This window comes from Rissa tridactyla, chromosome 8 (genome assembly GCF_028500815.1).
Source record: "Rissa tridactyla isolate bRisTri1 chromosome 8, bRisTri1.patW.cur.20221130, whole genome shotgun sequence".
Taxonomy (NCBI): domain Eukaryota; kingdom Metazoa; phylum Chordata; class Aves; order Charadriiformes; family Laridae; genus Rissa; species Rissa tridactyla.
In genome coordinates, this window is record NC_071473.1 from 21,164,540 (window position 1) to 21,179,434 (window position 14,895).

Consider the following 14,895-nt stretch of genomic DNA (forward strand, 5'->3'; position numbering starts at 1 on the left):
GCACCATGTTGAGCATGGAGCCACCCCGTGAGGAGCCATTTGCCCCCCTGCCTGGCCAGAGGACAGAGCTGGTGGGTGCAGGACACAGCCCTGGGGACACCCATCTCACCCACACGCACCTGCCCATCACTGCAGCCACTAGAACCCTCTCCTCCGGGACAGGTCTTGTATGGATTACCCCCCCGCCCCAGGCAGCATAAGCAGCAGGACCCCCTGTGGCTTTCAATGGATGCAATTACCCGCAATCTCACCCTGGCTACTGCCAAATTTCCTGTGACTTCAGGAGGATGAAAACAGGACCCCAAAGCATCGAGACGTCTGACCGTGGACACCACGGGGTGCTCTTTGCAGGGACTTTAAAGCTCTGAGCTCGGGTTCAAGTGGGGCACTGACTTTATCTTGTAGCGACTTTTTCTTTTCTAATTTATTTTAACCTCTGTTATTTTGGGAACTTTGGAGCCTAAGATGCTCCGAGGCAGCTGCCTTTGTAGGAAGGACAGAAAGTGCAGAGCGGGGATTTGAAAGAGGGGGAGAAATAGGGAGGGGAAAAAAGGGTGCTTCACAGCTGAGGTCTATGGCAGCTCCTTCACCGTTTCTCCCGCATCCCAACAAACCCACCCCAGGAGGTGGTTGGGGCTCTTTTACCAGCAGTCACAGGAAATCTGGATGCAAAGCAACCATGGTGTCTTCCATTTATCTAACACTGCTACCCGGAGAAACCTCCAAGACCTTTGCAGACCTGCATCCCTTCTCCCACCATTCAACGGGACCACCCCTCAGTCCTCAATGCGGCTGCAGCGCATCCTTTCCAGCCACCGTGGCTCAGCCCCGCTCCTGCCATACGTGCCGGTGCCACGGGGACACATTTCTACCCGCCATGCCAGGAGGGATGGGAACACAAGAGAAGGCTTTCCCGTCACCTTTGCCAGCGAGGTCCCCTCGCATGCGCCCATGGGCCAACCCTGCTTCCCAGGTTGAGTGCTGTATATGTGCGCCAATTGGATAATTAAAAATTAATCAAGCGTTTCTGCATTGCAGTCCAAATTATGTAACGCCGCTCTTCAGTTTCAGCACCCATCAGCTCTAATGCTATTGCACATCAGCACGGCCCTGCCGTATTTACCTGCCTGTCTTTTCAGGTAGCACTCATGCCTTTGGAAGGGAAAAGGAAACACCAATGTCATAAACACGGGCAGAAAGTTCCCTCGCATTTGCATGGTGAAAAAAAAAATTGAGGAAAATCTACTTCTTTTCTTAGTCTGGTGCTGAAATCTGGGATTGCAAAAAAAAAAAAAGGGATGGGGCTGGGATGCTCCAGCCCAGCCAAGTGCCAAGGGTCGCCCTGGCCAGGGCAGCACCTCCGTGACCAGGGGGTTTCGGAGCAAGAGGCTGCTGCTGCTCGCTCCTCCTGCGCCAAAGGGATGCAGCATCCCATTTTAGCAAATAAGCAGCATGTCTATAGGCAAACAAAATTAAATCAAGGTGAGGAGTGAGCTGCATTTTCGGTATCTTGAGAACGAAGAGCTCTTCCAGACTCTGAGAACAGGGTAACTGCAAACTCCTGCGATTACAGCCACAGCTCAGCTTTATGCCTGCGGGCTGTGGCTGTTGCTGAGACCAGGGCTCAGCGGGCAAGCCTGCCACCTCCTCGCTTCCTTGGCCAGAAACTTGCCGAATACACAGCCATGGTCTCTGCAGTGCTTATTCTCAGGACACAGATGCTGCCACCTGATGTGACACTAGCCATTAATTCCTGCGGTGATTAGCTCCAAAGGGCGCTTTGCTGGGCTCCACACACAGTGGCTTCAGGAAACCACCAGGGATGCCGCAGCTCACACCCCTAGTGAGCAGCTCTGCCAACACTCTTCATCACCGCTCCTAATGTCTCCTGGCTTTCGCATGGTCCTTCCAGTTATTTACTACCTCCTGCCACCATGCCTCTCCTCCCACCCCGTGGTCCTTCCTGCCCTCCCTCCATCATCCCGACAAGTTCCTGCTGCCGGCACAGCTGTATTTCACCCACATGCTGCCTTTCATCCCACAGCGTGTGAAAAGCCCTTCTTCCCTGGCACTGAGCTTTAATTACAAGGAGGTTGCTGGATCCAGCCCGGGCTGACCACGCCACCACCATCCCATGGGGAGATGTGTACCGTGTCCATCCCGGGAACCTCTGCATCCCTCATTCAGCCCCCAGCCCCAGTGCCCATGGGACAGCCCTTCACCCCAGTTTGTGCCAGCCTGCACAGGGAGGACCTCAGGGGGAATACTTGTGGGGACACAGCAGCTTAAGCTGAGCCCTCCATCTGTTAACCAGCAATGTGCCTTACTCAAGAAGCAAGAAAAAGGGGAAACATGGTAATAAAAAGCTGTGGAAGCCAGCTCAAGTCCAAGGTTGACTGTGCAGGCTCAATGCGTGCAATGCATTTTCCTCCCCGGCTCACAGGTGCTTCCACCATCTACCAAGGAGGCTGAGCTATTTCTCCTGCCCACCAGGTCTGAGCATGCCAGGAGCATGGCACACCTGGGAAGAGAGCAGCTCCTGCTGAAGAGCTAATAACATTGATTTGATTTTTCCCTGGAAGGATGTTTCAGGCGCTGTCTTGCTCGTGGATGCTTGGACACACATCCCAGCCCATGGCATGAGACCCCTGCAGCTCCCCACTCACACGTTGACAGAGGCATTTGTAATTCCCCCCAAACTCCCAGGCCATGTGTGGCATGTCTGCAAAGGCAAACTCCCTGGCTTGTCCCTTTTGCCAGCAAGAAAGCCAGCAGTTCCACAGCAGCACGAGGGCTCTCGAGTCCCATTGCTGTTCCTCCCCAGAGCTCTACCAAAGCCACAAAAGCCAGAGCTCAGCTATTTCTGGCTGAAAAATAGAGGAAAGGTTGGGGAGGTGCAGCTCTGGGATGGGAAAACAGCTCTGCCCCAGCATGACTGCCACCAGGAAAGCAGCGTTCAGAGGAGCTCGGGGCCAGCCTGGAGCAGTGGGAAGCACGGCAGGCTCTCCAGTCCAAACCTGATGTTTGCAGATTCCCCAGCAGCTGCGGACACTGGGGACATCGTTCAGGGAGCGGACATGCTGAGAGCACCGCAGCAATTTAAAGTCTTCACTGAGCTGGACTTAGCCTCCCCCTCCCCACCCTGCCCCCGCCCAGGACCCCGTGGTCACAGCTGCAAAGTTGAACCTGGCAAGAAAATTTGGGAGCACGATGTCTCCTCTCCCAGGCACCTCCCCTTCCCTATGGAAGCCAGCCAGCTCAGCCAACCCCCACAGGAGCCCCCCTGGCATGATACTGCGCTACGTCCCGATGCCACGTGTAAAGACAAATCACCCCAACCTGTGCCGAGCCCTCACTGGAGCTGTGCCCTCTAGTCGTTTCCCATATCCTCGCTCCTCCTGCAGCACCCTGAACCCTTTGCTCGCACCACCATCCCAGCCCATCCCAAACCCTCCACCTACAGAGCTAGGAAGGGGGGGTTTAAGCCTTGAGCCACCTCTTCTAAAAAAACGCCCTGCTGCTTCATCTGTGGTGGAGAAACCCCATTGTGGGAGGGCATTTGCTGACTGCGGTGCAGCAGCGCCAGGAAGTACCAGGAGCCCACTGGCCCAGGCAGCAGGCTCCCAGCACCGTGCCCTCCCTCTCTCTGTCCCCTTGGGATGCTCAAATTAATTGCCTTGCCTCCTGGAGCTTTTAGCTGGAACAAATAAAAGAAAAAAGGGGGGTTGCCAAAACCCATAATGAGGTCTACAGTTCCTCTGAGCTACAAGGGCTGCTTTAAATTTCAGGGTTTTTTCTTTTTTTTTTTTTTTTTTATTTGAAGGAGGTTTCCATGGTAACTGTCTCCCATCACATAAGAGCCCGTCCCCGGGATATTTCGGGGTTGCTAATATCTGCTTTCCCAGGCAGTCACTGTGTTGTGATGGTGACATTGCAGCCAGGTTTTTTGGCAGGGGGGGAGGGTGCAGGAGAGAGGAACAGGAGGTGCTGCTCCCAAAAACTAAGGTCAAGGTCCTGCCTGTACCCCATTTCCCCTGCCCATCAGGCAGACCTCCATCCCAAAGGGCTCTGGTAGCCAAGCAATGATTTCTCTTGGACCACGGACTGGATTTGGGGAGCACTCCCGAGGCAATACAGCCCTTGCCAGACCAAGCAGAAGTGATGTGTCCATGCAAGGGCACAGGCAGGGTCTCCTTAACATCTGTTGCCGCCCTCTCCAACCCTTCACCAGCTTCCTTCCTCCCCCAGGTTAGTTTTCAGCTGGATCAGCTCCTCGCGGGAGCAAAGCCAGCTCTCTGCATCCCCCATAGCTGCTTGGTCTGCTATGCTCGTTAGTCATCCTAATTACTGAAATGCCTCAGAGCCAGCCAGGAAAGGGACCATATCTCCTCTTGCATCAGGGCTGTGGACCCTGAACTTGTGTGACTGATGTGCCACCACCAGCTAGAGGGTTCCTCAAGGATCCTATACCCCTCCTTCAAATATAAATGGTGAAAAAGGCAGCTGCCCCTTCCCCAGCATATCTCAGGCTCTGCAGACAGGACATAGCTGAGGGGACAGGCTCAGACCCCTGCCGGTGCCCGTGACCAGCAAACAAAGCCCTGCAGCAAAGCAAATTGTGAGGTCGACTTAGACCCCAAAGATCTCAGTGCCAGCAGCGCAGGGTGAGCATCCATCCCAAGCATGCCCCGGCTGCGGGGCAGTAAAACAGGATCAGACATATCAACGTAGTGCACGGGAGCGGAGGATGCTCTCCTCCAGGCACTTTCTCAGCATTAAGCCATAGCAGGGCACCAGAACCTGGCAATCAAAAATCTTCCCTTATCTAGACACACCCCACAGCCTCCAAAGTGCTGCTGCTTGGGGTGAGCTGCCGGCCACAGCCAGGCTGGCTGCAGAGAAGCCAGAGGCCAGCAATTTGCAAGCAAAAGGACAACCAGTCTTAAATGACAGAGCCATCACCATCCAGATGCTGCCTTAATTCCACCAGGCAAAGATTCCTTCATTTGAAGAACCATTTTGCAGCAAGACTCAAAGGGAGATGATTTCAGAGCCTCCATTTAGCTGGTTAAGCAACCATCTAAAAAGGTAGGAAATGGGATGTGGCCCAGATGCAAATGCCACCGGTGTGGGGAGAGAAGGGCAGAGGTGAGATAGTGCCAGGGAGGAGTGCAGCTGCCCGAGGATCCCCTCCACTGTGCGGTCCAGAGACAGTTCCTGGGGATGAAACATGCCACAGAGCTTTGGGGGTCTTTGAGGAGCTCCTACATGGGCAGCCCAGACCCCAAAAGTGGGACAGTTCTCAGGGCAGGAATGGGGGTGGACCTGAGCATCCCTGCCAGAAGGCGATCTGAGAAATTAAGGCTGGGAGTGATTAAAGGGAGCCAGGAGCATTGCTCTGCACATCCCGCCAAAACAGAGGGCCCAGCCCCCTGCAGCCACCTCAGTCCCCTGCCCACCCTGCCAGACCCTGGTACCCGCCAGTGAAAAGCCAAGCAGCCCCACGGCCTGCTCCCCCCTGCTGCTTTCTGGGTCAGTGAGATTCCCTCCCAGCCCCACTGCTGCTGGAGCCAGCTGGATGCATGGTTGCTGTGGCAACGGGTTCCCAGAGACAAAATCCCTATTTCTTTTTTTTTTTTTTTTCCCCTTGGTTAAGAAAAAATATACAAAAGGCCCTCTACATCCACCCTGCCACCGAAACCTCTGCTCCCAGTAAGAGAGCACGTCGGTGATGGGCACAGCATGGGGTCAAGGTTTCCATAAGGACGGGGATGTGCACCCTGTGCCTCCCTCCTGTGCCTCCCTCCTGAGCCTTGGTCATCCTCAGTTTGTCCATAGGGGGACCCTGAGCTCCTCCCAGGGATTCTGCCCACTTTTCTGCAGTGTTTTCCACCCTGCCTACTAGGATTTAAGTGGCTCCCCTGCTCATAGCTGAGGCTCCATCACCTGGAAGAGGGTATGTGACAAGGCATGGGGGTGCACTCAGTGATTTAGTGGCTAAGAGCAGGTCACCTCCTCCGCTCTGGCCCCATCCTTTGTCTGGAAAAGGGCTGTGGAGAGCTCAGGTTTACATTGCATGGCCAGGAACAAGGGCAGGAATGGGGTCCCACCAGTGGTTTGCACTCAAACCGTATTAGATGAGCCTGTCCTGCCCCACCAGGTGCTCCGAGGCAGGTCCTGGGCAGGATGCATTCCCTCGCTGGTCCCTCTCTGCTTTGCTGGAAGTTCTGCAAGCCCGCAGGCCTTGGTGGCACCTTTGGGGGCACACTGGCCTCTGCTGCCAGCACTCAAGAGGGCAACTCCAGTGCAAAAAGCAAGCATTGAAGCGTCAGAGAGGGAAGGAGGTGCAGCAGCACTGAGGTCTCAGTGATGGGCTGAATTTGATGGAGGAAAAAGGAGGAGGCAAGCGATGGAGAGGGATGCATCCCACACCGCAGACGGGGCAGCAGGCAGTGCTCTGGATGCTATCAGTGGCATCCCACCAGTAGCACCAACCACTCCAGGAGGGTGTAGGAAGGAGGTGGTACCCCTGAATTTGGAGATATAAACCCCAAAGCACCCATCCCAAATTCAACCCTCAGTGACAGGAGCAGGGGTTAAGACTCTGGCCAGGTGATCAGCTGCTGGCAGCAGAAGGAAATTAAGCATGTCCCGCTGCCAGAGCAGGCACGGGACAGCCCTGGCTGTTTTGCCAGCAGGCAGGAGGATTTTTGGGGTGCCTTCCCCACCGCAGGTCCTGGTGTGGGTGGGTTGGGATGCCCCCAGAGAAGCCCCTGGCCAGCCTCCAAGCTGCCTGGCTGGGAGGTGCTGGCGGCCGCCCCCTTGGCCAAGCACGCGGGAACACAGATCATACTGCCAGGTTTCAGTGCATGCGACAGTGTCCAGAATCAAAGCCAAGTTCAATTAATGGCTCACAATCTTATTAGAGAAATTATTTCAGGATCTTGAGTAAAAGTCCGATATATCCACTCCATTCCATTAGTCAGGCTCATTTAGTAATTCAATCAATCTAAGCAAGGCAATTGAGCTCCTCTGATATAATTTAACTCCGTTATTCTCTAGGTACTTAAGAATTTCTTAATATTTGCTCCATTATTTCACCATTACACCTATTTCCAGGTGCAAGGTTCACACCAGAGCGATGCTGTGGGTCCAGCGGTGGGACCAGCCCCACTGCAGCCCTCTGCCGCACCCTGGTCTTATAGGGGTGTGTGATGGGGAAGGGAAGCTCCAGTGGTGATACTGGGGTGTCCTTGCCTCCCTTGGAAGTGAAGTTGAGCTGGGAACCAGCACCACACCACCCTGAGACCCGCTTTTCCACCACAGAGGGCCAGGACCAAAGGCCTGCCCTGCATGCCACCAGCTTTGGGACTAACTGCTGGTGCCCAGACCTGGGCAAGAGGAGTGGGGCCAAGTAACCCCTAATCAAAACCCAATGGGATACTCTTCCCACCTGACATGGAAGTGAAAGAAAAAAAAAAAAAAAAAAGGATAACAATGACACAGCCCTACAGCCCCTTGTCTCCTGCTTCCCTCCTCCGGGGCCATTTAGGAGCTGGGGGGTGAGGGTAGATGGTGGGGGGGACACCACCTCCTGCAGTCTGCGGCAGCAGGGAGATGCCCGGGTTGTGGATAAGAGATGACGGGTGTCACATCCCGCCGCCTCTCCGCGCAGCCTGAAAGAAGAGCTGGGGCAGGCAGGCGTGCCAGCCACCCGTCAGCCCGATTAGTGGCAGCCCGCATCCCCGCAGCAGTCTATCTCATGGCCCCCACGACCCCCTGTGCTATCCTCCCCATAATTAACCCAAGGAAGTCATGGCCACAGCATCCACCGGCACAGTCAAGAGCTTAGCAGAGATTTAACAAAAAAAAAATTGATTAGATATTTCGGGGAGATATTCAAGAGCAGTTAAATATGCCCAACTCATCGGTGCCTTTGAAAAATCTCACCCTTCTAAAAAATTAGAATTGATTTTGTATTTAAAAAGGGATCTATTTAATTTAAAAGTAAGATAATTTGAAATCATGACAGCTTGTATTAAGGCCTGAGTTTATGATAATCTATTAAAGTCATTGAAGTTAAGAACCTTCTACCATCCTCTGTTGCCAAGGCTCCCGTGAAGGCGATGAGGAGTGGGGCGAGTCAGAGGGTGAGGGGTTGCACTGCCCCCATTTCAGGGCATGACAGCTGGGCTGGAAACTGGGGGGGCAGAAAAAGTTCCTTTAGCTCCTCCATGCTCAGGAAAAAAAAACAGGACACGGGAAGCCATCCGGTATTTCAAGATCTTGAATTATCCAGTGTCCAGAAAGAACGGGTTCAACCCATCAGCTCCATTTTCTCATTCCTCAAGTCCATTTTATGCACAAAACTGCATTTCAAGACTTCGCTTTTCAAATATCTGGTGCATTACTCGGGCAAGGGAGTCCAAGACGTTGTCTTTTGCGCAGTTTTTAATGGCACTGCAAATCTCCATCGAGCCCAGGGGGCCATGGGAAGCTAGGATGCTAATAAATACCCTGCTCACCAGTTTGTAACCTGGAAAGGATGGGGCCCAAAAAATTATCAGCCTGCAGGAGTGTGAATCCGCTTAATGACATATCAAATGCAGATGGATGCTGCCAAGCCAAGCAGCAAGGAAGAAGGGGGTGTGAAGGTTAGCAGACAGGAAATATTGAGCTGGTAATTAGCATTTCTTAATGGCCACCAACCAGTGAGACTCGGCCTCCCTTCAGGAAAAAACACAACTAATGCAACAAACACGAAAGAAGATGAAAGGTGACCATTGCAAATGGAGGCTTCCTTGACTTAAAGCAGGATGAAACTGGGTGCTTTTAAATGCAAGCAGTCAGGTGCGCACCAGCAAGCAGCCCCATCCCTGCTCCCACGCCCTTGCCGCTTCCTGAAAATTCAGGAGGTGGGAAAAAACCCCCGCAGCAAAACAGGGGGGTTGGTGTCGCAGCCCTTTTGAGGTCATGCATATAAAACCATGGGCGTTTTTATGGGTAGGAGCATGACAGGCAATGCACCTGGGGATGGTGTGCCACCAAGCTCCCCCTGAGCAAACGTGGGCAGCGAGACGGCACGTGCACATGAAGGTGGCCAGCACAATTAAAATGTGCCCTGTTCATTAGCAAAGGGACCTATGAAGCAGCTGAAAGCCCTGCCCAAGCACCTCCCCTCATCATAAACCAGGGGTCATAATCCCAAAACCTATCCCTCTGCTTTTGGAGGAACGTGGGAACAGCCACGGGATCCCCACATCTGGGAGGGCTGAGCACCAACGCGCTTGACACACCTGACTCTGGCACCAGGACAGCCACAAGAGGGGACGAGACCCAAAAATGGTGCATGCAGAGCAAGCAACAAGCAATCCTCACCCTCTCGGGTAAAGATAAATATAAATCTAAAGCCACAGGGCAGTGGATCAAGGCAAGGCAAAGCAAACGTGTCCCCCCAGGACCCTGGCTGAGCCCCTGCAGCTCACCGCTACTGAAGAAGCCAACACACGAATGGGATGGATACCAGTCGCCACGCATGTCTTTCCCACAGACCCCGAGGTCGGCAGAAAGCCCCCGGCTCCTCATTATCCCCGCTGGCATGGGCTAGCCCCCACAGAGCTTGGCTCGGGAGGGGTCCATCAAAATCCCTGCCATGCTGCCCACCGGCGGTGATGGGATGCCCGCAACCTCTGCACTCTTCATTAAGTCGATTATGTCACCAGAACATCTCATCGGGGTGGGGGGTGACAGCCAGTTTCGGCGTGCCCAGTTCAACACACAGCCCCAGCACTCTGTTTTTAGCAAGCACCTTATGTGGCTCTCCAAAGACCCCAGCACATCTCTAGCTGGGGGGCGAAAAGCTTTGACCCATGTGCCTGTCAGTGGGATGCCCAGATCGGCCACCAGGGCAGGGAGGTGCCACCAAGGCAGGGGAAACCACCTGTTTCCAGCACACCAGTCTCCACGAACGCCAGCCAAGCTTGAAAGCACTTGAATTATTTAGCAGGGTTTCGATGGGGACAGGCAGGATCGGAGCAGGATGACACCCAGATACCCTTGGGCTCCCCGATCCTGACCCTTTCCTGGCTGCTCCCCCCAGCCCTGCTGCAGTCCCTGCCACGGCCACCTCCCTGCACGCTCCCGCCATCTTCATGGGTGTCCTGGTTTAAGGTAAAACAGAACTGTTTTTCTTTTCAGTAATTTTACTTTTCAGTTAAGCCTCTCTAACTCTCTGAAATTTACAGCATATTTTTCAGACGGTGTCCACTTCTAGCGGTCTGGTCTGATGTTTATTGTAAATTCCAAGGGACGGTACGCAGAGAGGCTCCTGCTTATGCTTATTGCTATAACAACCAAGGTCAGGTAACTTTTTTATGTACCAAGTTGGAGGGTCGGAAGCTGAAGAGTGTAGAGGGGTCGCACTCGCGGGGAGGAGCGGACAGGACAGGTGACCCAAAACTGACCAACAGGGCATTCCAGCCCATCTGCATCACGCTCAGTATAAAGCTGAGGGATGAAAGGGGTCGGCCTCTTTCTTCAATTGCCAGCGTCTGAGGAGGACCCTGTCTGTCCATCTGCCTTTGATCCTGATCTTTGTGTTCCTGACTCCAGATAGGGAATCCAGTTTCCGTCCACGGCTGAGTCCAGCCTGGGCCTTTCCCAGTGCCTGCTGGTGACGTGATCGTCATCCTGGGAGCTCGAGACTGGTGTTGCATACATTGTATACATTTCATTACTTTCAATATTATTGTCTTTTCTTTTTATTATTAATATCTCATTAAAGTAGTTTTAGTTTTCTTTTCAATCCATAAGTCTCTCTGTCTCATTCTTCTCTACCTTTGGAGAGATGTTAAAGAGAGCATCCATCTGTCATTTGTTTTAATGGCCAGCCTGGCCCAAACCATGACAATGGGGAAACTGAGGCTTGCAGTAACCTCGAGGGAGTTGCTCGAGACCCCATGTGGCAGAGCCAAGGTGACCAATGGCCACCACCAGGAGCTCCCATGCAGCACTGCCTGCCCTTCATGGTGCTCAAAGCCTGAAGCCAGGCCCTCCCTGGCCTGGGGGGGCAGAACCCTGGGGTCTGGCCCAAGTCCCTGCCAGCCGGCAAGGGCAGCTCCCCCCTGAGGGCCCCTTCCCTGTACACAGGGGAATCTGAAAACCCTGAATCCGAAAACCACCAAGAGTAGAAGGAGCAGTCCCCTAGCTCCCTCCCCAGCAGAAACACCCTTAACCAGGCCTGGCTCAGAGGCAGAAAGGTGGATGTGGGGATTATCCACCGCTCCGGCACGTTATTGGGCACAATTAATGGGTCTGGGGTTTGCCCGGGACGGTGCAATAAGCACTGTGTGAAGCCAGGTTCCTGGAAGGACGCTCAAATGTGTGTCCTCCAGCCACGCGCCAGCCTTGTGGAAACACAGCCACTGACACCAGTTCCACACACCAACCTGACATGGCCACATCCCCACTGAGCGCACAGAGCCAGCAGTGATGCCCTCTGCCCCACGGATTTCTGGGGCTGGGAGCTCTCCAGCTCCAGAAGATGCAGCCTCTGAGCTACTAAGTCTGGCACTTGCAAGCTCTGTGTACTTCAGAGCTTCTGCCATGCAAAAGCAGTGCCCAGGCTAATAGTAATAATAATAAAAATTAAAAATAATAATAATAAATAATAATAATAATAACAACAACAACAATAACAACAACAACAACAAGACCCCCATACACACACGGCAAAGCAGAACAACAACAACAATAATAATACCCACACACGGCAAAGTGGCTTCACAGCAAGCCCCTCTCTTGCGGGGAGGGACGGAGATTTACCATGGCATTTCCCAGGAGTCAGCAAGCCAAAACCCTGGCAAACAGGGCGCCCCTGAGGTGCCCCCTCCTGCCAGCCCAGCCCCCAGCCCCAGCATGCAGGGCAGGGAGACTTGTACTGGAGCCACCTCTGTGTCTCCACAGCCCAATCCCCGATGTGCCGAGGGCCAGCACAGCCCCATGCACCCAGAGCCTCTCAAGGAACCAATGTCCCAGGCAGCAATGTCCAGGAGAGCCCGGACATCACCAGGACATGAGGGTGTGCTGGCACGGGGCCAGCCATCCGCATATTTGTCTGGTGGCCATAAGCAGAAGGAGGTGAAAGCAAACCCCTGCCTGGCGTCATCAGCACAAGCCCTGGGTGCAGCAGGGTCTGTCAGGGCGGGTAGGCCCTTTCCTGTGCTGCCCGGCGTATGGCACTTCATGGATTTGAAAAATCCCAGGGGGAAATCCCCACAGCGCCAGTCAGGGGCCACACCTGGGGACCCCTGCCCGATCAAAGCCATACATCCCTGCCCAGATGCTCCCCGCTGGCAGCATCCCAGGCCACAGGACCCATTGGGGCTCGGCTGCCTGGGAGCAGGTCCAAGGGGGGCAGGGGACAAGCACTCGGTCGCCTTTGGGGGTCTCAAACCAGCGCGGGGCTGGCGGCCAGGCTTGCATGTCCCCCTGCATCCTCCGCGCTGCCGCCCCGTTGCCACAGCAACACTCTCCGGCCTCCGCTGCAGCATCCCGCAGCACAGGGCTCGGACTTGTACCGGGGGACTGGAGGGGGGCAGCACGGCCCCCGGACTCAAGCAAATTGTCCCTGGTTGTCCCCGTGCCTACCACCCCCATCCCATGGCATCAACAGCCCCCCATCTGCCTCTGCCTTTCTCACAGGAGAAGGCGGATGCCCATGCAGCGGTGAGCGCTGCCCCGAGCCAGCACAGCACCCAGGACCAGGGGATTTTTTTCCACAGAGGGGTGTCTAGGGGCCATGGAGGTGATGAAGCACTGGGGAGAAAATCCAGGCTGTGGCCACCGCTATACTCTGCCTGCACTTGAAGATGGCACAGAAGGGCAATGCCATGCACAACAACATGCCAGAGCCTCATTTTTGAGACAACATCCAGACAAGGGTGGCATTTTAAAAACTTCACAGGTAGCCAAGGTGCTGCTGGAGCAGCAACAGATGGACAAGGCTTGCAGGAGTTGTGCACAGCCCCCACGGGACTGCCAGAAAAGCAATGGCGGCATTTGCCTGGGGCAGGGGGGTTACATGTGGGTGGTGGTAGGAAGCTGGTATTCTGCACAAATATCACTAAAAATTAAAAATCTCAGTGACCTTGTTCCAGGTGGTGTGGAGGGAAGCAAGTCCCTGGGCACAAGTGGCCTTGCTCTGGTCCCAACATGAACAAAGGAGCAAATCGTTGGTGTTGTTTTGGGGTCTGAAAACTGCAGAAGCCCATCAGATTTGGGCAGATGAGTCTCACACAGTGGGTGAAGCGCAGAGGCCTGGCTAGAACGGGCGGGAACCACCTGGACTACGTGAGCAGGCCAAAGCCTAAACCTGGGGGCAGGAGTACTGGAGACAGCACACACAAGTGGGATGGGAAACGCTGGCACCGAAGTGGTTTTTTTACCAGGCTGCAGGGAAGGTGACTCCGCTCAGGGGCAGACAAAGCAGAAACCCTCACCTCCAGCCAGCCACGCTGGAAGCAGACTGCGGGCCTCCTGCCAGCACAAGCCGCCAGTGACCGTGCACCGAGCTGGGGATGAGCCCCGCAGACGACAACCCAGGGGAGGCACCGAGCACCCCAGGCCTGCAGCATCTCCCCAGCATCCACCCTGGTGCTGCAGCCGGTGCTGAGATGCTGCAGCGAGGTGAACGGGCACCGGGGCCGAGATGCTGCAGCGGGGCGAACCGGCACCGGGGCCGAGATGCTGCAGGGTACCCGCACGCTGGTGCCGCAGGGAGGAGCCCCGCGGCCGGGGATGCTCGGGTCCCGCTGTCGGGAGGGGAGGGGACCCGCCGCGTACCGGCGCTGCCGGCAGGCCCACCCGGAGGCTCACCCAGCACGAAGTAAGGCAGCTCCGTATTCTCCAGGTCATCCACCACCACCATCTCGCCGGGGAAATCGTTGCGGACGGAGAAGAGCAGCTTGGGCTCGGCGGCCGAAGGGCCGTGCATGATGCTGAGGTCGTTCTCCCGCAGGAAGGGCAGCGCCGACACCGTGATGCTCTTCAGCTTACACTCCAGCTCCTTGGCCGCCGCCTCCGCCGCCGCCTCGGCGGGGCCGCTGCCCGCCGCCAGGCAGCAGCCGGCGAGCAGAGCGCACAGCCCGGCCAAAGCCATCTTGGAGCCCCGCGCCGCCCTCCCAGCGCCGGGCGGGCGGGCGGGCGGTGGCGGCGAGGGGCGGGGACGCGGGGCCCGGCGCCTCCCCGTGCGGCTCGGCACGGCACGGCACGGCACGGCACGGCACGGCACGGCACGGGGAGGCTCGGTTTCCCCGGCCCCGCGCCTCCCCCTTCCTCTGCTTCCCCCATTTTTTTTCCCGCATCCCTGGAAAACCGGGAGGGCTGCGGGGCGGTGCGGTGGCAGGAAGGGTGGCGGTGCTGCCTGGCCCGGCCGCCTTTGCCTCCTTCTGCACTGAGGGTAATTTACAGATTCCCCCACTCGGGAGAAATTTCGGACCTCTGGAGTCACAGGCTTCCGAAGTCCCAGCAGAAGTAATGGACCCCCAAAGCCCCAGGAGAATTCGCAGTCCCCCAAAATCACAGACCTCAAAAAATCTCAAGACAAGTCACGGACCTCCAAAGTCCCAGACCTCCAAAATCCCAGAAGTCCCAGCCATCCAAAACCCCAGGAGAAGTCACAGATCTCCAAAGCCCCCAAGCTTGTGTGTTTTGGAAAAAAAAAAAAATATTAGGAGCATAAGGGCCAACCCCAAACCTGCTGGTTGTTTTTGCAGCAGAGGCTTTTTATTTTGTCTTAAGTGAACTCAAAGCAGCAATGACCGTTTGCCCAGCCACCACACCTTCCTGCAGACACCTGTGGTTCTTGCAGCCAAAATGTACTGATGGAAATATGTT

The 14,895-nt window shown here is 55.4% G+C and overlaps 1 protein-coding gene across 1 annotated transcript in view; it reads right to left on the reverse strand.

Moving 5' to 3' along the window:
- Nucleotides 1–14,158, reverse strand: part of ASTN1 (astrotactin 1) — a 53,871-nt gene extending 39,713 nt beyond the window's left edge. The window contains exon 1 of the mRNA XM_054211938.1: nt 13,876–14,158. Within this exon, the coding sequence (XP_054067913.1) occupies nt 13,876–14,158 (283 nt within the window). The remainder of the gene's footprint in view (nt 1–13,875) is intronic.
- Between the last annotated feature and the right edge of the window lie 737 nt (nt 14,159–14,895).